At 38.5% G+C, this 27,413-nt stretch overlaps 1 protein-coding gene across 1 annotated transcript; it reads left to right on the forward strand.

Annotated features, from left to right (window-relative positions):
* Positions 1–3,662: 3,662 nt before the first annotated feature.
* LOC5579920 lies at positions 3,663–27,185 on the forward strand. The gene is made up of 6 exons (XM_001652159.2): positions 3,663–4,420; positions 10,675–13,016; positions 24,119–24,693; positions 24,838–25,116; positions 25,453–25,938; positions 26,049–27,185. The coding sequence occupies exons 1-6, from the start codon at positions 3,964–3,966 to the stop codon at positions 26,137–26,139; spliced, it is 4,230 nt and encodes a 1,409-aa protein (XP_001652209.2). The 5' UTR covers positions 3,663–3,963; the 3' UTR covers positions 26,140–27,185.
* Positions 27,186–27,413: the final 228 nt, after the last annotated feature.

Here is a 27,413-nt window from a genome sequence, read left to right on the forward strand (position 1 = left end):
TTGGACAAAAGTGAGGAAGAAGACTATTTTGATTTGGACGATACGGGAGAAGAACAAGATCCGTTGCAAGTGAAAGAAGAAATTCAAGATTCTAGTGCGGACGAAAATCCTGAAGACATGCGTCGATCCAGGAGGAGTAATCGAGGTGTCCCGCCTAGTCATCTGTCGGAATACGTTGTAGGCATAGCAAGAGCTGACGGCAGGAGCGCAAGAAGTCAGGAGGAGATATTCCGAGGAATGCAGCGAGGATCAGCATTGAGGAGGAGTGATGGAATATGCAATGCTGTTTCCTCTCCGTGCAGTATTCGGTGAGTGGTAACCAAGGTGGCAACCCTGAATGCTACCCACTGCACCATCGTGCGAGCGCGCCAAAAGCGCATCAATGAGAAGGAGAAGACGAAGCAAAGTGTGCTTTTTTCATTCATCCGTTTATATTCAACCCGAGCAGACGTGCATTAAAGTTTATCTCGTTTCATTCACACAAGTGTTTCATTCCTTGTCCGGTTTCCTTTTCTTCGGTGTTTCGCTTCCGTTGTGCCGTGTCCACCTCTGCCCAACACTTTCTACGTATCCGGGAAATGATGGTTTTCTTGCACATAGCCTGACGAAGCAAAGTAACGGATGCTTCCTCGTTGCAGTGGTTTGTTGCGTAACTGCAAAAAACCAGAAGTCAATTTGGTTTTGTTTGTTTTACCTTGGCCGACAGTGCCAAATTTAAAGTGACATAATTTTACCGCTATGGAGTAAAGCAAACAAACGTGCGCGAGAACTTTTTACTTACGCAGCTTTCTGGTTTGCTTAGCCCTATAGGCGGCGGGTAATCGTATTGTTTTGCAAGTTTTTCATTTCAGCCACACCACAAACCGCGAAGAACGGTGACTCACATGCGGATTTTGTTACGCTCATCGCTCACGGATCGTTAGAACAAGACGACAAGTTCTACCAATTAAGAGAGTGAGTTCCTCTTCTGGGAGTAGAATCAACCCTTTAAAACCGACCCGCCAAGATGGAAAGGGGCTCGGTGTGAAGAAAGTGTACGACGTCCGCAGTTCTGACGGTCTGTTCGTTTTCGACATTTTTCGTTCAAAGTTCAGTGGGCATTTTCTGCCAAATTGACGAGCGGGCCAATTCGGGTCGAGAGTGTTTGATAGTGATATAAGGTGGATAAAGTATAGGTGGATAAAGTATATTTCGGGAAATTGGTAGAACCACCCACATACGCGATCAGAATCGAGGGAAAAGTGAAAGTGTCTCCATCGATTCCTTAAGAACGATTCTAAGGGCGGAAAGCTAGTGAATTGTGACGACTTTTTAGTAATAAATAAAATTCTGAGAAGAAACAGATTGATCAATATTCCGAAAAAAAACCAGTGACCAAGCCGGGGGGCCCGCTACACATTAATGGTTTATTCCATTCACTGAATGATACGTTTTTATCCGGGTAGTCTTTGATACTTACTTTGGGACACTATGAGTCCGAAGAATTATTGATTTATAAATCTGAATGCTGATAAATTCAGAAAAAAAAACTCACGAACACGTTTTTTAGAAGCGAATGGTTGCTGCTGAAATTGATAACAAAAATCACCAAGTCCCAAGTATAGCACGCAATAGTCAAAATCCATTGAAGGTAATAATTTTCAAATATGCATGGTAAAGTATAAAACATATGTTGATGATGCATATTTCATACGCTGGACAATGCTTAAAATTTTAAAATGCCACAGTTGTATTAAATAATACCCTAAATAGTATTTCCAAAGTTCTCCGTGCACCCCCTTCAGCGTTATGAAATTTGTGAACAAGCCCTTTATAAATTTTGTAAGTACTGTAACGTCATGAGTACACCCACCCACCCCCTTCAGCGTTATGAAATCTGTGAATGGGCCCTTGGCTTGTTTTTTGGCTCCCGTTTTAAACATATTCTGATCTACGTTGAAAATTGAACCACACTCAGAATTAAAAATTGTCACAGAATTACTAATGTTTATGCATTAATGACTATTTTCTTTCTGCCTCTCTTTCATTCTGCTGTGAACTTTCATACTAACTGTCATTTCGACTGGGTTGAAGCTTAGCGATGCTTCAACCCAGATGCATTGAAAAATAGGAATAAAATTCCATGCAGAATGAGAAAGACGCAGATAGAAAATAGTCATAAATTACTTAAACTTAGTCATTCTGTGACTACCCTCTGAGTGCAGAATCCAAAGTTTCAAAATAGGGTCCTAAAGCCCTGTCCAAATATTAGTGCCAAATGCTTAAGTTCAGGTCAAAAATACATGTTTAGGGCCCATTCACAAATTTCATAACGCTAAAGGGGGTGGGTGGGCGTCCCTAAGATTTTACAGCTCATACAAAATTCGAAAAATATTCATACAAAATGTGGTACGAGGGGGGTGGTGGGTGTCAAAAATGACCATTTTTGGCGTTATGAAATTTGTGAATAAACCCTTACTCAATTTTTTAATGTTTTCCGTTGGTTTAAGGTGAAGATGAATCGAAGCCAAACCCAAGTCGACCGTCAAGTTCAATTTAACCATTTGAGGGGAAAATAAAGGCCCAAGGGCCCATTCACAAATTTCATAACGCTGAAGGGGGTGGGTGGGTGTCGTCGTGATGTTACAGCTCATACAAAATTTGGAAAATATTCATACAAAAAGTGTTACGAGGGGGTGGGTGGGTGCCAAAAATGACCATTTTCGGCGTTATGAAATATGTGAATAAACCCCAAACGTAATGATAGCGGAACGGAAACGGAAAGCGGAACCGGTTCGCCAGCATGAACTATAAGGGTTCATTCACATATTTCATAACGCTGAAAATGGTCATTTTTGACACCCACCCACCCCCTTGTAACGCTTTTCGTATAAACATTCTACAAATTTTGTATGAGCCATAACATCAAGAGGACTCCCACCCACCCCCTTCAGCGTTATGAAATTTATGAATAAGCCCTAACATGCTTGTCGGCTCAGTGTTGGTTCACTTTCAATCGTTGAAAGCTCAGTCGAAACGGTGCGATTCATGCTGGCGAACAAGTTTCGCTTTCCGTTGCCGTTCCGCCATAATTGGATTTGCGCTTTAACTATGAAATGACGAAATGACAAATTTTAACTAATAGTTTAAATAACTGCTGAGAGAGACTCGTACAGAATAAAAAAATATCAACGTCACATGCAGCCCAGATTTCGCTGTCACGAAACATCAAATGCAGCCCGACGTTTTTATGGCTGAAAATATGAAAAGTATTGTATTCAAAATAAACTATTATAAAAAAAACCTCAGTCAGCGGAGCAGTTTTTCCAAAAATGCTGATAAATCTAAACATAAGGCTAGTTATTTGTAATGTCTGCTACGTTTGCCGGCATGCACTTTCACTCAAAATGCCGTTTATGTTTCGGTGTGATGCAAACGCAAAAGTTTTTTGCTGATGGCCATGTGAGAGCTTGAACGGCTTGCGCAAGATTGATGAAAACATTGAGTGGAATGAGAAAAAAAACTCAGCAATCGCGGAAAAAGAAGACCGAGTCTCAGGTTAAGTGAATTGGTGAAATGGTTCACAGCCTTACAATGTGTTCAATTCCGAATTATAAAACGCAGATTCCGCAAATGCGTCATTGAACGCACTGTCTCCTCTGGTCACTCTATTTTCAGCTGTCAGCCCGCGCGAATGTCAAAACTAAGATGTCGTCATTGTTCTGAAAATCGAAGAGAAAAAGTGAACTTTAGCACAACAGAATATAAAAAAGTGCAAATTTTTGCTTGAATTGGTGCAAATTTTCATCTGAAAAGAAGTGTTTTTGGTGTTCCTATTTCAAGTGCCTCCAGTGATATTCGTGTTAACGATGGATCGTGTGTAGTGTAGTGCCCCGGGCAAGATTCCCGTTTCAGGCGAAGTGGTGTTTTCCCCCTTTTTCTGCTCTTATCTTTTCAAGCTCCCTCTCGTTTATTATCATTATCATGGCCATGACGGTGGCGGAAAAAGGAGAATCAAAAGAGTCACCTCCATCAAGCAGAACGGTGGCGGGTGGTGCATCCGAAAATACGGAACCACCTCCCCCGGGAACGGAAGACGATGTTCCGGTTCAGATATCGTCAAAGTCCGTGGCAAGTGTTGGCGGCAGTGCACCGGATGAGGAACCACCACCTCCCGGAACGGAAGATGCGGCATCCGTCCAGACGTCGTCGCGGAATACCCTGGCGGTCACCAGCAGTAGTGCCATTGACGATGAACACGAAGAGGGGGAAATCCAAAGCGACGACGATGAGGGGGAAGGACGGTTGGAGTACGAGGACATAAGTTCCGAAGAAGAGACCAATATCCGGGAGCGGATCGCACAGCTTGAGGCCATGGATGATGAGTTGGGGAAGATACATCAGATAACCGGTGCCAGCAGCGATGACCTGGGACATTACGGTAAGGTTTTTGCGTTGAACAGAGTGTCGACTTCTTGGCGTTGAATCAATGCCCTGGAAAAAGAGGGTCAATTGAACCGAATTGATATGAAAATCTTTGTTCACACAACACTTTTTCATATTAAATTTAGGGGAGGGATTATTAGAGTATATTTTGCAAAAAGTGAAGTGTTAAAGTTCAATTTGTAGTTTTTGTTCACACAATTGCGAAACTTTATTTTGTCTCAAGTACTTAAATATTGTCATTTACTTAATTCAGGTTTGCTGAATCTATTGCCGTTGTCGAAAATATCAGCACGTCTAGTTTTTGGGATATTGTTGGGTAGAAACGCCAGTTTTACATAGTCAATCTGCATGATTTTTTGTGTTCAGTAGATCATATTCACATGATAGAGCTACATTCATTCAATTGTAAATGTAATTTATTGGCAAAACGAGAACATGTTAGTATTTACAACTTTAAGTCATGTCAACTTTCAAGAAGAAGATGGGCCATGCAAATGCGCTTCTTATTGCAAAGTTTCAGACAATTCGGCCGAAAAAAAAAACCCATGCCAAAGTGAATCATGGAAGTGCCCAAGTGGTTCTGCACCCTATATGTCATATATGTCAAACGCAAGCTTTTACTTTATATTATGTATGAAACATACTGAGCTGAAACCATTTTCTTGCTTTGAAAATCTCGTTAGTCAATATAGGCCGCCAGAACCAGGTCCAGCCAGAGGTTTAGCTTCGGTTAATAAATTGGCCATACATTCATTTCTTATGAGGGTGGCCAAACTAGGAGTTTCCTGGCTAGATTAGTTGTATTAGAGTTGAAATTATTATTTTTTTCTCATTTTGATTATATTATTTATGCATTCATTTAACGTAAGCCTGTTATTTTCAAAATTTTCGATCAGGTCAAGGAAAAAATTAGGTAAATGAAATATTTTTCTTATGTTTTGAATTAATTCGGACGATTAAATCTTGGCATTTACGTCATCACTGGGACAGAGCCTGCTTCTCAGCGTAGTGTTCTTATGAGCACTTCCACTGTTATTAACTGAGAGCTTTCTTTGACAAAGTAGCCATTTTCGCATTCGTATATCGTACGATGATACTCTATGCCCAGGGAAGTTAAGGAAATTTCATTTACAAAAAGATCCTGAACCGACCGGGAATCGAACCCAGACACCTTCAGCATGGCTTTGCTTTGTAGCCGCGGACTCTAACCACTCGGCTAAGGAAAGCCCCCATTGGCAATTATGTATAACAAATTAGATATTGTATGATGTTACGAGAAGAATTAAGTGATTATAGCAAGTATGTGGTATTAGGCAATATCACACAATCAACTCTTTAGTACACATTTGTTGGCCCTGAAAAGGACCGATTGAATTGTTAGATTCGAGTAACACAGACAAATTTTGACGGCGCACAGACTGAAATCGTCCTCGCCCGATGAGGTCTGCAGGGCCAATTCTGGAAGCGCGAGCCAATCTAGAAATCTTGTTCGATTTCACAAACCAGACGCAGGATTGGCAACTTGAAAATATACAGCTCACCAAGCTTCTGGCAATCAGCAGATTTGGAGCTCTTACCAGCTCAAAAGCGAAAATGGAATGAAACCGAATCCGACGAAGAAAACATGTTTTATAACCTTAGAATAGCAAATTATGCTCCTCCCTTTCGTGTTCTTTTCTTTCCGATCGACCAATCTGGGAAATGGATATGTGCCAATGATGTGTTGGGCTGAGAATTACTTGAAAATCTAATGCGTGAGAAAATTAATGATATGCTGGAAGGGTTTAAATTTACTAAATATTCAATACTTAGCTATTGATAATCATTAGTTTTATTTATTATGAAGGTAAGTTTCTGATCCATTATTACAATTGCCAAAATAATTACAATTGTGCATTTGAAGTAGATTATAAAACTGAATTTAGTCCGTCTTCAGTGTCGTGTACTAGACTCGACTGTGCAATTTCGTTACATGTGATAATTTTCCTAATCGAAGTTTTCCCATAAAATGTGGGAAATCAAAGACGCTGTTTGAAATGCCACTCTATTTTACAATCGTTGTGAAATGTTGAGCACTCACCCGCCGGCACTGCAGCAGCGTTCGCAGATACAGTCTCAAATAATACATGGCAAATGAAATGTTGTATGAGAGATTGATTGAGGAATATGACATGTAATAAATAAAGTCGGAAATATTGATCTTTCAACTCTTTTCCACACATTTGATGGCCCTGAAAAGGCTTTGTTAGCTTCGATGCTGTCACAAATGAATACTGCCCATAACTGCATATTTGTAACATTCGACAAAAGTAGTCATTGAGTAAATGGAATACCAAGTGTGTATTTTATAACAGTATGGGAGGAAACTAAAATTTTTCCCTGGGCTTGGAATTATATTTACCAGGGAGCGATGAATTTTGATAATTGATCGCTGTTCTTAGTAGTTTTGATTAGATGTTGGGTGAATTTCAAAGCAACGGCAACCTCTTTATTACAAAATTTAGATTTTATCTTCTGACCTAAAGATTCTGGTGAAACTACTGTACTATGCAGTTGGGCTGCACTACGCTATCACTCATCAACATTACTTTCACTTCGGGAAAATATAATTTCAAACTGGCGAGAAGATTACAGACTGAGGGTGGGTTAGGAGCACAATCAGACCCTTGAATGTGGGGTAGTAATTGGGAATGCCATTGACGGTTTGTAATCTTCTACGAGGTTTTCGAAAACCAACAGGGCCGCGTGCACCGGGTTGCGGATAGGAGCAAAGGGAGATCAATAGCATCTACTTAAAATAATAGGGCAAAAAGCCGTTCCATGATTAGGTAATGTTTAGCGATCTTCTATGGTGTTCTAGTACTATAAAATTCTTCACTCACTGGGAATTCTGGCCTTGATAACATCAATAGTGATAAAAACATAAAATAATACCTAATATTTAATAAGTACAATGTAGCTTTAATGTAGTAATAAATGAAATAAAATCAATTTTCTATACTTGACAAGGTTTTGAAGACAATCAATGAGTGAAAGAACTACCTATTAGAAAAGCCACATCAGCTAAGGCTATACATATACAAATGTTGGTCATAGGGTCATGGCGAGCATTCGATATGTATGTCTGACTGATTCTTATCTAATAGGGGCACTAGAAGACCACGCGGACAATTTCGAAACAAATTATTTTTATACATCGGTCTTACGATCCGATAGGCTCAGCTATGCTGCAAAGTTTTTGTAAGCTATTCATTACTACTGTTTAATTGTTTATAATTCTAACAAAACTACATAATTAACTCATTACTAATCACTGTTTCTATATTCTCTTTTTCTCTCTTTTTCTCTGTTATATCTGTTGCATGACTATGAGCATCACTAATATAATGCATGAGCATGCACAATAAGAATAATTTCAGTATTGAAAGCAGTACATGGGTACCTGGATAGAATAGCTTCGAAAAGGATGCTCAAAATAGAATATTTCTGGTCAGGGAAGTATCATCATCAAGGGTATGTAAAATTTTTCCATTATTAACTAATAGATCACACACACAAATGAACTAATAATATCAAATATTTTTATATAAATGAGCATCGTCAATCAGTGCAAAAACAGATAAAGTTTGTAAAGTTATCACCATCGATTGAATTGCGCTCTGTATAGTAATGTTCAATCAGTATCAAAATATCCTAAAGCGTCGCATCGTGCCATCAGCAGCCCTTAGCATCACTCTCATATTGTTATTATTTTGTTGTTTATAAAATTTCTAGAAAGCGATCAGCATACTCTTTCTTACTTGTACAATGGCCGATCTATCTGGAATTTTAATAAGTCAAATCAAACTTCAAAACTCAAATTAAATTGCTCTCAGCATATTTACATTTTGCAGCATTAATCGCATTACTGCGTCAAGTCTTCTCCAATTCCCTATACCCTACCCCAACCCTTCTTATCCTTTCCGATGGTGTTCAAGTGGTCCGCATAGACTATTACGGCCATTACCTATCCCTTCCCCCGGCTTTGGACTAACTTGCGCTCTCATTGCCCCACCAAACGCTGCAAAATGAAAATGAAAGTATGGGAGGAAACTAAAATTTCTAAACATTACCAGGAACTAAAAGTGCTTATTTAAAGCTGATATTTTGTACAACTCATATCGCACACTAGGTGAACAGGCAGAAGATAATTCTGATAGAAATTTCATTGCTATTACATTACGAGGCTCATTTAAAATCTCAATGTGACTGTTATGCGGTTATAATTACCAATGTGACAAAACAACTTGATATTTTTTTCGAATTTTTTAGAACAATCTCTCAGATTTCAGTAAATTGATCGAAAGTATTTATCATTTGATGACTCTCCATAATATTAAGTAACTCAAATTTGTCAAAAATGTCGAATGTGACTGTTATGCAGTTATGGGCAGAATAGCACTGCGGGATTTTATCCGCTGATTTCCATGGCCAAACGGGGAATCCTCAACGCAAGTGTATAAATTTGAGCAAATTCTCTGCTTATATGACGAAACAGCAGAATGTTTTGTGGCGTGCACAACAGCAGTGGATCACAGGGTTTAAATTGAAATCTGAAAACGTAGCTAACTCTTGAATTCTTGTGCGATTTCACAAGTGCGACGCTCGACTTGCAGCTCCTCGGCTCAGCCACTCAGGGGTCTTCTAGTAATGGTGCCTAACGGGCTTGCTTCTTGGCTGCACCATCGATGTTGAGTTTATCAAAAGTCGAAATCTGGAAGCGCGGGTCAGAAATAGTGAGCGATTCCACAAATTAACACACCAACAGCTCCTCGGGCGATAACAATTTCGGCGACGATGACGATGGCTGGGGCGCTTCTCCGAGCGGCGAATTATTCCGCAACCGAAACGCACCTTGCGTCTTCCTCTTCCCACGTCACAAATAGAAGTGAGACGCGTGGTCAAACGCAAGGGGTCGACATTTACCCAATTTTCAATAGTTTACTGTCGATAATCAAAAGCTTTCTCCATTCGAGAAAATTGTTGTATACATTTCCGACCGATTGGTGGGAAAATATTGAAAATCTATCGATAAATGACAGAGTTATGAGCGCTCAAAATCTTACATAATTTCGTGTCGATCGCAAAATTTTAGATTTTCAATTGACACCCAGTACATTGCCGTAAGACGTAGTTAACGTCAAAACTAAAGAAATTTTTCAGCAGATTGTTTTTTTTATGGACACTTTTAAAATTTGCAATCACCATGGATTATTTCAAGAATCCAAAATATCATAGAAACAATTATTCAGGATTTTTATGGAATTTTTCAAGTAATTCTCTGAGGAATTCTTGTGGATTTTCTCCGGAAGTTTGCCTATAGGTATTCATTGGAAAATTTCTCGTCTTTTTTCTTCGGTAATTTGAATTTGTTCGGAAAAAAACATCAGCAAATATTTAATTCTTGAATTCTTCCTCGCAGTAAAATTTCAGTAGGGTCTATTGGTGAAATCTCGGTAGTGGGCCTAGATAAATTTATTTACAGGTCATCAGTAGTATATTCTGAACTAAACGCGAGTCAAAAGTGATTGGAAAGGATAAGACTTTTCCAGAAGAAAGCTTAGTGTTCGTAGAAACTAACGCGGCATACTATAATGATGGCAAAGCTTTGAAGCTGAAGAATCTCCTCCCGGAAGCTGAAAAAGCTTCTCTCAAAAGCTTAAAATTGGAATATTTATATCTGAAGCTGGAAGTTTAAAAAAAGGTAGGATTATCCCTTAAGGTGGAGATAACTCGATGCCAAATCTCAAATTTTCAAAAACATAAAATAATCAAACAACATCCAAACCATCATCATAGAAGGATAGATGATGATCTTTTTTGCATTATAGGGTTGTTCAATAAAGTGTAAATCCATTTATATACTCATAAACAACATACTATACACGTGCGCTGAAAAATTGATCGATACAACTTTCGATGCTCAATAGTTTTTTTTTCTTTCGGGACCAACGGCTTTACTTCTCTTCCGAAAGAAGGCGTGACTATAACTTAGATCACTGAAAATGATAATTCATAGTTATATTCTAATATCTTGTACATATTTGGCCACATGTAGCTCAAAATTGTGACGTGCATGAACATTTCTGAGAGCGGCATCAGATTCAGCAACCCAACATTTCCAAGAGATACATGTTTGATTGATTCTTGAGACACGCCAAAATGTTTTTTAATGTTAAGCTGTGTAATTATAACATTCTATTTATTTAGCATTCGATAAGCGAGCTGTGATTGATCTGGGGAAAGAGGACGTTTTCGAATGTATTTCGGATGAGGAGGATGTCGAGATGTACCTTCGTCGTTACGAGCCGATCCCCAAACCCAAACTGCTACCAGTCCAAAGGAAGCGTAGGGTTCGTCCACTTCGCACGTCCAGTTCCCTCCGGAATGTCGGCTCGTCCAGTGTCAATCGCCGGCATGGAGACATGAAACGGAAAGCGGAAAAGCGCAAGCATGAACAGCAGTCCGCGAGAAAAAGCAATCTGTATCGAAATCGACATAAACGACGCAAACAGCATATGGGATCGTCGACTTTGGTGAACATTGTCGATTCCACTGATTCGGAACCGGATTACCATCCAATAGATAGGGCACGTTTACAGGTAGCATGCAATATAAACGCAGGAAAACGAAAGACTGACAAAGAGAATTGGGATGCATTGAAGCAGAAGCTTAAACTGCAAATGCAGAAACGAAAGCAGAGACAATCGGAAACCAGCAAGGAGGTGGACATTATAACGGATAAGCCCATGGATGTAGTTGCTAAAGATGATGAAGATGACGAAGTACTACAGTTGCGACTCCAAGCATTGAAAAGTAAGGCGGAACTTCAACCAAACGAAGTTATTAGCCTGGTAGATGATCCGATTACACCACAGAACGTAAGCGAAGAGCAACAGTTGCGACTGGATGCTCTTCGTTCGGCATTTACCAAAAAGCATGAAAAGAGGCTACAGAAAAAGCAAGGAGAGAGGCCATACTCTCCTAGTGATGAACTATTTCTTCTTGCTTCGCCTATTGAAGAAGAAGAAGAAGAGGACGACGAGGTTCAAATCATAGAAAAACTTCCAGAAACTGTTGAGATTCCGGACAGTTCGGATGAAGAAAATGGCATGCAACTAGATTCGGATCCCCAATGTCCTAAGCCTCCGCAGTTTCCCCAAATAGCAGACATAGATTCAGCCACGAGTAACGAGTCTCGCAGTCCTACGACGATTGCAGTTTCTAGTCATGAAACACCGGAGCTCAACGATGACGGTTCTCCCGAACTAGAACCTCCGTCTCCGCCAATTATAGGCGATTTACAAAGCAAGCTTCCTGATGAAGACGACGAGGAGACCCTTAGAAATCAATTACTTTCAAACCTTTCCTCCACTGCTTTGAGACCGACTCCGATTCGCTTGACCGAAAGTCGCCCCATGACTCCGGACTCCATGGGCGAAGAAGAAGCTGATGCATTACGTGAACTTATACTATCAAAAATGCACAAAAAAGCTTCCAAAAAGTTAGCTTCTTCGGCTCCTAAACAATCGGAAGATTTCCAAAAGACTGATTCCCCCAACAACATTCCAAACGGTCCGAATGCTGTTCCATGCGAGATGGAACCCCTCACCATTAGCATCAGTGATCCACTTCCAGTTTCGAAGGAAACTGAGCAAATGCCATTATCTGCCTTAAATCCAACGATATCTACCAATCAATTGAAAGTACAATCCAATCCTAATCTAATCACCCTAATTGGTAAGCAAAAGATCACCCGTAAGAAGCGCAAAAAGTCTCTCTCAGCGGCTAAGAAGATGCTGCATCCGTCTCAACAGACCGCAGCCACAACTAATCAGGTGCTAGCGATTGCCGTTCCACTTCCTTCGCGGACACTTATCAAAGCCCCAGTAGTACAAACACCGTCCCCACCGCCACTGATGATCACTACCAAAAAGCTAGTGAACAATCCGAACAAACTGATCAATCTGAATGCGCCGCTACGAATAGTGCATTCCCCGAAGGAACGTTCCAATCTGTTGGAAACCTACGTCCAGAAACCTGTCGCCAAAATGGTCATCCAAGTGGGTCAATCGGATTCGGATTCCGACCCGGACTACTATCCCGCCCCCGATATTCATTCTAATCCAGCGGCCGAGCTCGCTGCCGAGATGCGACTACAGGAAGCATTTCTACGCGACTTGGACAACGCCAGTCCGTCGCGAGTAATGCTGGAAAGCCCCACCTATTCGCCGACGCCTACAGTCAATCCTGATGGGGATGGCGAATCGCTTCCGGAGGCTCCGAGCTTAGCTAGCAATGATGTACCATTCGAACAAAGGCTGGACCAGTTCCTGAAAACGGTTCGAAGCAAAATAGATCAAAGTCAGGCGGCGACGGCCACAGTGTCCACGGTTGTTGCCAGGGAGGGTGGTGACGTGGTGAAGACTGGTGCGCGAACTGCGGCTTCCACTCCAATGACGGCTGGTAGCGGTGTCAGTGCGGGGCGGGGATCGGTTGCTAAAGCGGCGAGAAAACCCATTCTGGCACCGGCAGCGCCAAACACACCGTTGGTAAGTATCCTTACTGAAGCAGCATTCATTATTGAAACAATGTGTACTTTTTAAAAAACTGTAGTTTGGTTGGGTGATGGTTAAGGTAGTATCAGAGACAAATTGTATGATCTTAATAATTGACTGTTATGGGGGCAAATAATGTCGTGAGCGACTGTGAAATTTTTGTGGTCAACGCAAAAAACGGGAAAGCAGGGAAACATCTTTGTTAACCTATGTGTTATAAGTAATTCGAATAACGGGCTCTGCAAATATTTAAACATATACTTAGCCAAAAAACTTAGGTTTTTCCTAAAAAAGGATTTATGGACCAGTTATTTGACGAGTTCCCTTAGAGTAAGGTAGGGCAAAAGTTCAACCTTAATGGAATAATCAATGGTTATGACCTGAGAGAGACTCGCGAAGAGGAAAAATATCAACGTCATATGCAGCCCAGATTCCCCTCTCACGAAACGTCAAATGCAGCCCACCGTTTTTATGGCTGAAAAAGTGAAAAGTATTGTGTTCAAAGTAAATTGTTATTGAAAACCTCAGTCAGCGGAGCAGTTTTTTCCAAAGTTGCTGATAAATCTAAGCAGAAGATTAATTATTGCTAATGTCTGCTACGTTTGCAGTCATGAAAATGCACTCAAAAGGCTATTTATGATTCGGTGTGATTCAAACGCAATCATTTTTTGCTGAAAGGTTCATGTGAAAGTTTGAACAGCTTGCGCATGATTGGTATAAACACAAAGTGGAATAAGAAAAAACTCAGCAATCACAGAAAAAGAAGACCGTCTTCGCGAGTCTCGTCTCAGGTTATGACCATTTGGCTTCAATTATTCTGAACAAACTTATGTCAAAATCAGGCATTGTACAATTCGCTTTCATTTGAGTATGAAGCACGATCAAAGCAAGCAAAGAAAAACATCTCATCTGTTGCGGTCCACGATCGTCATTGTATCGCAAGGTGTAACAAGTCTGATAAATGGAAGCAGTGAGCGAGAGCCCCAACGAGAGAGCGATGATAAAATCCATTTTTCTCGCTTGTTTACCGTTGGGGGTTGGTGTTTTTCTTTACTGGCACGATAAACAATCTACGAACTTCCAATAGCAATAGTGTCCCCCAGGCTTGGAGCATGTTTAGAGGGATTTTATCATGCACTACTATCCCCCCAATCTGATCAAGGTTGTAGCAGTAGACGATAAACAGTCTCTTATAATGTGCTGAATGTTATGATAGCGAGAGCGATACGTGAGAGATTCTCTCAATTTTCTCAGGATTCAATCCCTGGTCAAAATATTTATCCGTTTTCAGTTATAACAGTTTCAATATCGATTATCTAAAACAAAACAAGTGTGGGGTTGCTGATTTAAAAACAAAATGTTGTTATTTTCACAAGAAGAATTCTTGGTACCAATCATTTTTTTCCTTTGTGAGGGCATGATACCACTGCGACCATTAAGTTGATCTATCAACCATAATGTGATGTTGTACAAAAATATACACTAAAAAATCCCAAAATTAAATTAATGGAAACATATTCAAAAATAGTAGTTTTTTTGTGAAACTAAGATTAAAATTGATTTTTTGATATTTTTTTTCGCGTGACCAGGCATATTTCATCAAATTTAACTACAATATGTACATTTCGGATTATTTTCAAGTCTCAAAGTTTTTTTTTTCTTGTCTGTTAACCACCCATATTCTATTTGGTGTTCATCAGATATACACTGATAGGCAAAATAAAGTGCCCACCTCTCCAGTTTTCGAATTTCTCTCATTGATTTGGTTCAAATTAAAGTTAACACACTTAAATCTTTTTTGATATTTTATTTTTGATATTCTTTTAAAGTTGCACTTACGAAATTTTGATTAAAAAAAAGAGTTTTACTCAAAAAAAAAAAAAGAAAATCAATTTGTATTGAAAAATAAATAATGACAAAATAAAGTGCCCACTTCCTTCTTGGCCCAAGAAAAGATGATTTAAGAAAAATAAAAAGCAATTTAATAGTTAATGTGTCCTCCTTTGGCCTTAAGGACTTGCTGGAGACGCTTCGGCATGCTTTTCACCAGGTTTTGTAGGTGTTGTGGTTCTAATTCTTGCCAGGCACGCTCCAACGCTTCAAAATAATTATTTTTATTGGTAACACCAGTTTTGTCAACCCTGGCATCGAGAATCTCCCACAAAGCTGAGCTTTGTGGAGGCCATTCCAGCGGTTTAATCCGACAAGACCGGAAGAAAGACTTGGTCTTTCATATTTCTCTAGAACAACGACCCGAAGCATACTGACAAGAAGACAACATTAACTATTAAATTGCTTTTTATTTTTCTTAAATCATCTTTTCTGGGGCCAAGAAGGAAGTGGGCACTTTATTTTGTCACTATTTATTTTTCAATACAAATTGATTTTCTTTTTCTCTGAGTAAAATTCTTTTTTTTTTATCAAAATTTCGTAAGTGCAACTTTAAAAGAATATCAAAAATAAAATATCAAAAAAGATTTAAGTGTGTTAACTTTAATTTGAACCAAATCAATGAGAAAAATTCGAAAACTGGTGAGGTGGGCACTTTATTTTGCCTATCAGTGTATATCCTTTCACAATTAAGATGTGATAGTCATTGGTAAATGTGGCACATTGTCCCAATTGGGCACAATTCGTTTTATAAAGTCTATTAGGACTACTTTGCCAAATTTACCAAATGATAACATTCTTTAATTAAGCAATGCTCCGCAGTTGCAGAGTAAATGCTCAGCAGTTTTGTTTTCAACTTGACAAAAGTGACATTCAGAGGATTGGATTTTTCCTATCTTTTTTAGGATGAAACCTACCGTAAAACGGGGTGAATAGAAAAAGTGGGGCGAATAGAAACAAAGAGACCTACAGGTAGAAATGCGTCTATTATGTAAAGATAACCTACTGAAATATATTTTTTTCTATTAGTTCAATACGAACAGAGTATCAACAGACTGTTTTGCTACATTTCGCTTAAACAAAATAAGAAAAAAATATTAAAATCTCAACCATTTTTGATAGCTTGAAACATCCGCCATTTTGGACGATTTCCTACATGGTCAAAAATTGAAATTGCTTTTAATAATTATAATTTTTTCTGCACTAGTTGAATTCGTTATGGTATTTCTTTAAGATGCAATCGAACAGTGTTTATTTTTGCATTTAAATGAAAAAAAGTATTGATATTTACTGAGCAGGGTTTCTATTCGCCCCATTGCGGGGTGAATAGAAACATACAACATTTTCACAAATCTTTGTACGAAATAATTTGTATTTTTTAACGGCAATTAGGCTAAGGAAGACGGGACCCATATTTGAGACTAATAAAAATGTTTTTTATCTACACGGTTTAAGCTAGATTGCCGGCGATTTCATTCCCCTCAATTCCACAATAATTAAACAAATCACTATCTAGTATTTTATTATATCGGATAAACTGCAAGGCATTTTTTGAAGCTTGCAGTTTAATTATTTGGTGTAAAGGCAGTATATTAAGGTATATTAAGAAGGGCATCCAATGCAACCGATGGTGTACTTTTCACTGCCCCTGTTATTGATATACAAGCAAGCCAGCTTCTTCTGAGCGGTTACCTCATTTTTCTTGGGTCACCATACCAGTGAAGCATGAGTAATTTTTGGTCGGACTATTGCTGAATAAATCCTGTGTACAATATTGGGTCGTAGTCCGCAGACTTTTCCTAGGGCTTTATTGCAGACTCATAGGGATTAGTACCCTTACTTATGACCTTTTCCAGATGGGAGTTCCAGTTCAATTTCTTATCCAAAGTAACACCAAGATGTTTAACTTCTTTCGAAAATCGAATTTGAACTGCATTCAGAGAAGGCTGTGTAAGCTTTACCTTTTTCCTTCTGGTAAAATCGTGTTATCGAACATTCCACAAACCACGATGACCACATCTTCTGCGTATCCAATTACCTCAAAACCTTGATCATTTAGCCACGCTTATGGAATGTATGAAACCGCAACACAAGCTTCGAATGTTTCGGTTAAGAGCAAAGCGTCTCTGTTCCTTGTTGTAGTAAGGCTGGGAAAATGTCATATTTCCCGGTAGATTTGAAAGGCTGAAAAGAACTCAATGCCCGGTCGACCCTCGATTGCGTGAAGATTTCACAGGCCTTCTGATAGGTATCTATCGACAATACATGTTTTTCCTCATCTAAGACCTGTTCTTCACCGAATATGGGATCGATTCAGGGAAATGAGTTTTCATCATTACTTCTAGTGTTCAGAAGAGTCAACAGTAAAACTGCTGTCTTCTTTTTTAAAATAATAGCCTTTTGATTCATATTACGGACAGTTTCAAATTCCGGACACTACTTTTTATGAAAAACATTTCACGAGGAACGTTTCAATTTTTGTCGCTCAAAAGTTCTTATTTTCGAGGCCCGTTTTAATAAGCCTTTTTAATAGGAAGCCATGCAAATTTTTATTGCCCAACTGCCTTAGACGTCTCTTTAGTGGTTTGACGATTTCAATTGATGATTTGACTTTTCTATTTATTATTTTCATGAGCTGTCCGAAATATGAGGCAAAAGTGAGCAAGCGTCCGGAATAAGAATCATAAAAAGTCCACAAATTACTATTTATTTCAAATTTTTCATATTGTGGAATAAAAATCTTCATACACCATTCTAAAGTTAAGTGTTTGAAAGCTCGATAACGCGAAGGAATCATACAGAATGATTTATGTTATATGCTTTTTGATGAGTTATATTTCATCGAGGCCTTAAGTGTCAGTATTCAGTAATATGAATCAAAACGGTACCTAGACCATTTGAATGGACTTTTGAAAGGATTTTGTGCAGCCTTGCGTATGCATGAGCATTGTTGATGCTTTCACATACCCGTCTCCAGTCCTTACGTTTAGCGTGCCTTAGTTTTCTGATATGTTAGGGCTTTTTTGTATTCAACTCAATTTAAAGTGATCTTTGCTCTATTGAACAATCGCATGGATTTCTTCCTCAATCCTGCCAGCTTGTCATTCCATCAAGGCACATCCCAATTTTTAACGTTAGTTAATACCATCAGAGCACCAGCCAGTAGCCGCCATGACCCTAATTCTTCTCACTGGGAAAAACATGATGTTTCGTGTGAAAACACAAATTTGTCAAATTTCGCACAAATATCTGCTGGCATCATCAACATTTTTAAGCCATCTAACTTTATTTTCATTTGTTAAAATTATTTTTATATCAAAAAGTAGTCGTACAATTAAAAACAATTTAAGAAATATTGAGTTGATCCCACGAACAAGTGAATGATTAGAAAAGTATTGTAGTGGTGATATTATTCAGTAAAATTACATTTTGCATGATTTGTTTTTTTTATTACTAAAAGATAGCGAAGAAAATCTTGCACACCTCTAAAAATATTAAAACATTAAAAAGTATGGAAAATTTCAGGAAATGTTATTAAGCGTTTGTGCTAATATATTCTTTAGCACAATTCTCGCGTAACTTTTCAAAAGGATCTATCTAACATTGAGAGACTCTTTTTGTTCACTTTCTCTTTATTCAATAACTGGGCCACATTAACCTGTTCTGTTGTGTTTTTCGTATACGAAACGACCAGTGGCGACTCGTAACCTCACTTTCTACCTGTTCTACGACTCTAAAAATGACTATTTCGACAAATTTAGATTACAAACAAAAATGTTTATGATTAAAACCGTCTCTTCTAACAAATCTCTACTCATTAGATACAAATTTGTTGCTGAAGTTCAAGAATTTCTAATCGTGGAACAGGTAGATTTGAGGTTAGGGAATCGCCACTGGAAACGACATTGTATTGTCTTTCTATCTATACTGTAAAACTTTACTAAAGCTTTAGTATTACACTGTTATAATCAAGGATGGAAAAAATCGTCTCTAGCGACTAACATCACAGTATTTGAACGGTCTAAGAGGGTCGTTGTTCTTGCCAAAGCATGATTGCAACACTTCATTGCGCGCACTGTTCAGATATATGGAGCATCTGATATTGTAATATGTTGCGATCATCGTAAGTCGGAACCCATCCGTGGCTTCCGGATCAAATATTGCATACCAGGAATCGAATCTCGGAGTAAAAGCTTAAAAATCCTCCAAAAAATATGAGTTTGGTTCGCGAACATTTGATCGTTAGCACACATGCAGAATGATGCATTACTTGCGGAGCGTAGTTTATTATGAAAACTTGACGACGAAAGGTTAATCGTTGTTACTATGTTCGCAGGTTAAAAAACAACCGCAATGCATCATGGATTTTGTCATGATCACTGGAAATCTAATCCTTGGTTATAATCGAAAGAGAGCGAAAGAGGAGAGATTCTCTCAATGGTAAATAGGTCATTTTGAAAAGTGGCGCAGGAATTCTCATGACATAGTGAAAACAATATGTTTAAAAACAATAATCAGCATTTGAAAGCTAATCAAAAAAACGAAAAACAAAAAATACGTAGTTTTAAGGACCTTGTTTTTTGATGTTCTGTTTATATATCCACCAATTGAAATGAAATTATATTTTTTATTGGAAAAGTTTCTATACCTGATTATGACCAAATTTTCTTATATATTTTAAATTGGACCAATTTATAGAAATCCGTTTTATGCCCCCTAATGTTAACATATTCGTCAATAAAATAACCAGTTCTTTTTTTTTTTTTCTTATAATATAAACACAGACAAACAGACGTCACACTCTCACCGATGTCCATCGACCACCTTTTTAACGGCCGATTCAAATATATGGTAGGTGGCCAATCCACCACCCGCAGCGCTCGCATCGTTTTTGTTCGCGTTTGACGTTTACACACTACCGCCATCTGTTGGTCCATCGGCCAAACACACCGATTTTAGCATTGGGCGTACATGTCATAGTGACTATGATTTTGATCGGGATTTGTTCTAAGTGTTACGTCTGTTTGTCTGTGATATAAATTTGGTTCACTATAAATCATCGAATCTTCAGCAAGATTTTATTTTCAATGCTTAACAAATCTTATTTTATTTATATTAAGACATATTTTAAAATATTATTTGGATTTTTCATTACTTGATGACATTATAAAGATTTGCTGGAAAAGAAGTTTAGAAGAGATAAATTATGCTCTGAGATGTATAGTTTTGAATGTTTGCGACTACTTTTCGATACACTCCTCAAAACCACAAGACCATGTGAGCGGCAATATGGCCAGTAAGTACCGTTTTGATTCATATTACGGACACTTAAGGCCTCAGTGAAGTATAACCCAGCTTGGACCATACAAAATAAATCATTCTTTATGATTTTTTAGCGTTATCGAGCGTCGGAAGCCCTTAACTTCCGGATGGTGGGTGAAGAATACGCGTCCGCAACTTGAATAAATTTAAATAAATCAAAACGTGTGGCCTTTTCATGATTCTTATTCCGGACGCCCCCTCACTTTTGCCTCATATTCCGGACGCTTTGATTCGAATTACGGACAGCTCAATCATTGATGGAACAGTCAAATTATCAATAGGGTGATATTCAAAACTGAAAAGGCAATAGATGGCTCTTTTTCAGTGGTAGTAAAAACGAAATCCTGAAGCAAAGAAAGCACCACGGAAGATGAAGTAAACACAGAAAGTTATGTATTCACTTTGCACTTGATTTCTAATCACTACTTTTTTGATCCAGTTTCCGAATTGTAAGTAATTTACGTTTTTCATTATTTTCCATACGTTTTGACAGTTCTCCGACTACCATTCTTCCATGCGCTTGTGTTGGAAGTTTGAGAAATTTGAGAATCCAGCGTAGCGCGATCAGTGAGAGGGATACAAACAACAGTGTCGTCGTACGGCGGCCAGTGGAAGAAACTGAATGTTCGAAAGGTTCTTGCCTGTACTTTTTGCCACTGGCGCCAACTGTTAGCGTTTAAGAACGAAATAAACAGTCGTTACCCTATTGAAATCGTTCAACCACTTAAGAGACGTCTAAGGTAGTTGGGCATTATAAATGATATTCAGGGAAAAAACCTAATAAAACAAGCCTCGAAAATGAGAACTTTTGGACGGCGAAAATTGAAACATTTCGTGTGAAATGTTTCCCATACAAACGAGAGTGTCCGGAATTTGAAGCTGTCCGTAATATGAATCAAAACGGTAATTTCTTGTGTTCCAATTACCGCTCATGCAGAACATTGTACACAATTTGAGAAACTAGTCGACTTTAGTATATAGCCTTCTATATTATTGTTGTAGCTATGGCCTGATTAAAAAAAATCACCCTAGGTATTCAAAATAATCCGTTTTTTAGTTTATTATATCATCGTCATAAAATCCACCGAAAATTTTTAATAGTAGGCCTAAGTCTTTTACTTGAACACCATTCGAGCCACCATGACATTTTGTTGAAATCGAGTCAGAAATTTAAGAAAACTTGTTCCACTTGAACTTTTGCTAGTTTTTACTCTAACGTCTAACTATTTCAAATGGCTTCCTCCATAAGTGATATCTATCAAATATTTGAGAATGTCACGATTTAAAATAATTCTATCGCAATTGCTTCGCTTTTCAAAGGGAGTAATTCTCACTGTAAGTAAGTCGCCCTCAGCACATACAGTGACCCAATCTCATTTTCGTACGGGGCACTGTTCATATCAAGTTGGTATAAATCTATTAAATGGTGCATGGACTTCGATATACTTTATCAATAATGAAGGTTATAGCTGTCATCTATTGTTTGGCAATGACAAACTGTATTCATTTGCTTAAATCTTTGGAATAATGGAATTTTTAATGGACTAGATGATTACTTAAGCTCTTCGTTGTGTTGTTCAAATGCAGTAGAATACATTAGAAAAAAATTAAAAGCGGACATATTTGAAACTTGAGTAAATTTAAGAAAAATACCAGTTTTCCCATGTTTTTTGCTAATATATTCGGTAAGTCGAACAATAAATTGCATTTTTTTCAACATCACTTCCTTAAGAATGATAACTGCGAATATTGCACAAGTTTCAAAAAATTATAATCAGTTTTAGAGTAGCTAGATCCACTCCTATCGACAACTTATACTTTTGAATCTTAGGTAGTATAACATTTATAACAAATCCAAAACCAAAAATTTTAGTCAATTTCTTTATGTTTGGCTCCTAAATGTGTATACATAATCCATAGTTAATGTTCCTATCAAAATATTGCGTAATTATCATTTTTAATTTACATTTTACTACCAAACATGATTATAGAGATTTAAAGAATAAATATTATTGCCATAACCGCAACACAAACGTTTTTTAAAATGATGAAAACAACAGGATATATTCTATTAAATAGTATATCAATGCTCTCTACTCATTCAAGTTATTTTGCATTTTTCTTATTAAATCAATAAATAGCAAAATATGGTGCTATTTTGAATATAATTTGAATATTATTTCAAAGATAATTGAATATTACGATGACTTCAATTATGTGGAGGTATGTACAGCGTAGTTTAGGGTACTTTATTGTAAAACGAAGTTCGTAGTTCAAATTATTTTTACAGACAAATTCAAAATTAACATTTACCTGTTGTTTATAATGAAAATTTGGTTTACATTGATTAAAAATATCATTTTAGAAGAGTTTTGAACTTATGGCAAAACAATTTTCTGAACTCAAAAGGGATAAAAACAGTTTATGATTTCTGTTAACTATATATATTTCAACTAAATTTTTATCAGAGCTTACGAGTATAATCTATAGATTGGATCCAATGACAAAAATAAACGTTATTGTTCGAATTATAGGATTTAATAGCAACAATAATTGGAAAACTGTCATTTCTCAGAACTTTACCTAAATTTCATATATGTCCCCTAATAAATTGTCCAAATGTATTTCACTACATCTGAACATCATAATAAAGCATTTCAGTAATCAAATAGAGCTTCTAAATTTTGTTTTGAACGTTGTGTGTATGAATTTTGGTAGGTGTACGAATATGAAATTGGGTGAATTTTAGACATTAATTCAATACTTTTCTATTAATCCAAAGATGAATGTAAATGGAAACATTTTGTGATTGGCAAACAATAGATAACACCTGTTACCTTCAATGTGGATAAAGTATTTGTAGCTCAATACATCATTCAATAGTTTTTTACTAACTTGATGTGGAAACAGTATCCTGTACGATATATGAAATTGGGCCACTGTATCGTTAAAATTTAAATCTTCTGTCACCCGTTCGCCAGAATATGCTAAAATTAGATGAGAAGCGTTTTGTTTACCTTAAATTGGTGGACCCCTCGTTGTTCATCTATTTGTGCTTGAAAAAAAAAAATACGAGGCATAGGCCAGGAGAAGTGGATGAACCTGTCATTCATTTTCCTGTCAATTTTCATACAAAATCCACTTTTTCTCTGCTATAAATTAACTCTAGGTGAACCACTTCCCCTGGCCTACACGCTGCGAACTGGACTATCGAAATTCATACATTTTGCCTTATGAAAGATGGAACGACTATCGCAATACGAACGCTTTATGTATTGTTTTAGCATCACACCACACCAAGGCGTCGATAGGCGCGGGGTGTACGCACGAGCCTATCGATAGCAAGGTCCTTGGTTCGATTCCAGGTTGCCGCGAAAACTATTTTTATTTTCAAAATTTCGGTTTCATAAGGCAAATTTATGAATTTCAATCCGATTCCTTGTGGCGAATTTTCATAAGGGGTTCCTATGTTTATCGATAGTCCATTTGCCTGAGTGTATGTGAGCTTTGCAGGAACGGGACGCAGAGCTCGTTTATGCTTCTGGAATTTTCCCAAATCACCGAAATCTTCGAATTAATCATTCTGCGATTCCTAATCTAATTATTCTGAAAGCTCATCGAGTTTCTACTGAATACTTTTAAGATGTTTCTGGAAATGTGATAGAGAAATTCTGATGTAACTGTATAATAAAGATTTTCGTCTTTTCCTAACTATTCTGCAAATACCGCAAGACGTCCCCTATTTATCTTTTTCTCGTGAAGTTTAATATAATATAACTGCCGAAAACTCCCGTTGCACAGTTGAGTGGCACCCAATCCGAGTTCAGCAGTCCCACGGAGGCAGTGAGCAAAAGAAACCAGTGGTCTGCTTATCTACTTCACAGGCCGTCCGTCATCTGCCAAAGTCAGCCCAGCTGGAATACCGACGTCTGGTAGCCCGGATGGCACAGCTAGAGAAGCAGAAACAACAGCGGGTTCCCGTCCCAAGTCAGCTATCCCAGCCCGCTCATCCTGCGCATCCTCTCACCAAAACCATAATCAATACGGGTCCCGGCGAAGCAACTGGCCCGGGGAAAAGCCACGAACTGGTCGTTACCGTCAATCGCGATAGGCGTGATGTGGTAGATCTCAATAGCCCTGTATCTAACCCTCCTCAGATGGCACAACAATTACCAAAACGGGGTCCCGAACCCTTGGTCAAGCGTGTTTTGATCAATAACGCCGTAATAGCGGAACGCGAAAATGTTATACCTAGAAGTAACATCGTTCCGAAGATCAATCATGAACATCCTCCGGCAAATAACGGTAATACCTCAGCTGAAGTTGAATCAGCTGGACGTAAAGAAAGTTCCAATCAACAAACGGAAGTTAGTACGGCTCTGAGACGGTTACCGTCGCTGAAAGAAGAGGATCGCCTGAAGGTGCTGAGGATTGCGGAGAACCGTTTCGAGAAGCACAGGTAAAAGCAACTGTTGGAATGGAAGTCATGTTATTTCGTGCTTAGTATCTTTTATCAGATCCATTTGCGATGAATACATTGCTTTCTCTTATTCCTGTAATGCATCGTGGTTTCGTGTGAGTAATCCTTTTTCTCATTGTACAGCCAAAAGTTTGCACAGGAGCTGCAGGATCTGATCGGTACTGTGGAGCATGCTCAAGCGGAACGGCAGAAGCAGTACGATCTGGAGAATAAGGTGGCATTTCTAAAGGACAAGCTGACGGTCCTGGAGCGAGCGTTGTCCGTGCACAAAAAGAGACTGGACGTTATATTTCCGGAACTGCAGGAATCACACACGAAGGTGATGTCCAGCCGGAAGCGATCAATCGAGCTGAACAACCTATGCATGTCGATTGGGCGAGAAATTTACGGATCCCACTACAGGTGAGTAGTTGTATCAACAGTTAACTTCGTTTGGGATGATCGCTGTATAGGTGACACAATGGCTACCGTTTCCTACTTAATAATTTGCATTTTTCTATTACCTTGATACATACGTACACCCTTTCCTAGTTTTCCAATCATTTAAGTATATAAGTACATCTTTCCTCACACACAATTTATTGGCAACTCGCTAATCAAAGTGAACTCGTGACATGAAAACCCTTTTCCCGATATCTAAGCAATCAGCATAAACTCTTGCGTAAATTAAATATGTGCATGTGCAGTGCATCAAACTCAACAGTATGTTCTACCACTGAATGGTAATTTTCATTTCAGCCCACCATCTACTGCTCGTACGGAAATTCATGAACAGTTGAAGGTACTGACCACGGAAACCAAGCGCCTGAAAGACATGAGAAGACTTTCGCTGGCTGAGTTCAAAGAACTTACTGCCGAGCAAAGGCGAATACAACAAGAACGACAGAAGCAGTCGATCGAGCAGGAACTTGCCAAATCGGCTACAACGACTCCCGAACCACCTGACCAAAAGCCGATGTCAACCGCAGAACATTTCCTGCTGAATGACGATGGTAGTCGAAGTGATACCAATGAATCAACGCTGCCGAAGAATCCATCCGATATGGACGTGGCACTGAAGCAGTATGCCAAGAGTGCTCCAGCTTCCAGAAGTGCAAGTCCAATCGGCACACTCGAACAAGACTCGTGTCCTGTAACGCTGGACGATGCAGCAGACGTTGCATCCCAAAGCGGAACCCGGTTCGAGAAGTACACTTCCCCATTGGCGTTCCTCAAAAACCAAAGGTTAGTCACATAAGCGGAGCCCACTCTAAGACATCTGACTCTCCTTCAGACGTTTGTAATTATACATCTTCTTACTCTTTCTCCTTTTTGTTGATTATCTTTTTTTTTAGTGCACTAAACATTCCGGACGGTGTTATATGTCCTTATCAGATGCGTGGCGAGTGCATTGATCAAGACTGTAAATTCGATCATTTTAAATAGTGGTGAATGTGCGTGACACTTGCCCCTCCCTGCAACAATTTTCACACTAATCCAGCTCTCAATATCTAACGTCCCAATTATCTGTTATTCCCGAGTGAAAAAACCTGATTCCATTTGCTACAGCTAGATTCCTACAGGCACTCCTTTCCGTCCAACACATCCTATAATCTTCCGTTAGTTTCTGTAACATTCGTAGTTTTTTTTTTCTTTCATTTCTCTAACAAACGATACACTCAGACATTTATTTCTCTTCTCCACGTATCGACCAATCACGGTTAGTGAAAAGAACGTAAAAGAAAAGTGAGTCACGATCGTAAAAACAAACATGTAGTGGTATGAAGACCCATCGCCCTGTATGACCGCAAGAAAGGAAGATGATGCTGAAGTAAGTGATCAAATCAGTGAGCTTGTTCAGTGCAGTGTGTGGGAAAGGGAAAATACGGTCGTCCCTAAAGTTCGAGCACGTGCTCCAACCGCATTCAACGATCTTTTTCTATGTACGTACGAAGTGTGATATTTTGTCGTGAGGGAGCAGCACCTACGCTGACGTTCCCCGGTACCTACGAGGAAACCAAAAGAATATTATCAGCATGTCGAAGGGAGGATCTCTCCACGAGTGATAATTCAAACCGATTGCCATAGGTTAAACTAGTTTTTTTTTTGTTCAGTTTTTACGTGAATCCTTTTTCTCCTTTGATTTCAATTCCAATATTTTTATTTGGGTTTTGGCTTTACCATTTTTTATAAGTTTACCAAAAAATCAAACATGTTATCATTATAAGTTTTCCATGAATTATGATTAGTCGTTGTAAGCTAATTAACTTCAGTGTTAGGCATCGTGGTAACAAAAACCGAATGCTTTGTTAGTGCGTGCCAACCCATATCGCTTGTTATATTCGATTACCTCATTAAAATGAATCGTGAATGGTCGCGGAATACCGTAGTGATGACCGTTATATATTTAAAAACCCAATTAAATACGGGAGAAAATCTATTTTGTAGAAAAGAATGAAAAATAAAAAGAAACAAAATTGTTCGATGATTAAGTTGTGTAGGTCCACAGTCAGTTCTTCGAAAATCCCTTCGGCCTTCTATCAGATACGCAATTTGGTTTCCGCAGAGGTAAAGGAACGAGCGACTGTCTCGCGTTGTTTTCTTCAGAAATTCAACTGGCCTATGCTCAAAAGGAACAAATGGGTTCAGTTTTCTTGGATATTAAAGGGGCTTTCGATCCAGTATATATAGATGTCCTTTCAGACAAACTCCACGAATGT

Source organism: Aedes aegypti, chromosome 3 (assembly GCF_002204515.2).
Source record: "Aedes aegypti strain LVP_AGWG chromosome 3, AaegL5.0 Primary Assembly, whole genome shotgun sequence".
NCBI classification, from domain to species: Eukaryota; Metazoa; Arthropoda; class Insecta; order Diptera; family Culicidae; genus Aedes; species Aedes aegypti.

What these genes read in the sequence shown, in the direction of transcription:
- LOC5579920 (XM_001652159.2), top strand. Translation starts at nt 3,964, where the DNA reads ATGGCCATGACGGTGGCGGAAAAAGGAGAATCAAAAGAGTCACCTCCA. An exon ending in CAGCGCCAAACACACCGTTG is followed by an intron (nt 13,017 to 24,118) that starts GTAAGTATCCTT and finishes TCTACTTCACAG; the next exon opens with GCCGTCCGTCATCTGCCAAA. An exon ending in AACCGTTTCGAGAAGCACAG is followed by an intron (nt 24,694 to 24,837) that starts GTAAAAGCAACT and finishes CTCATTGTACAG; the next exon opens with CCAAAAGTTTGCACAGGAGC.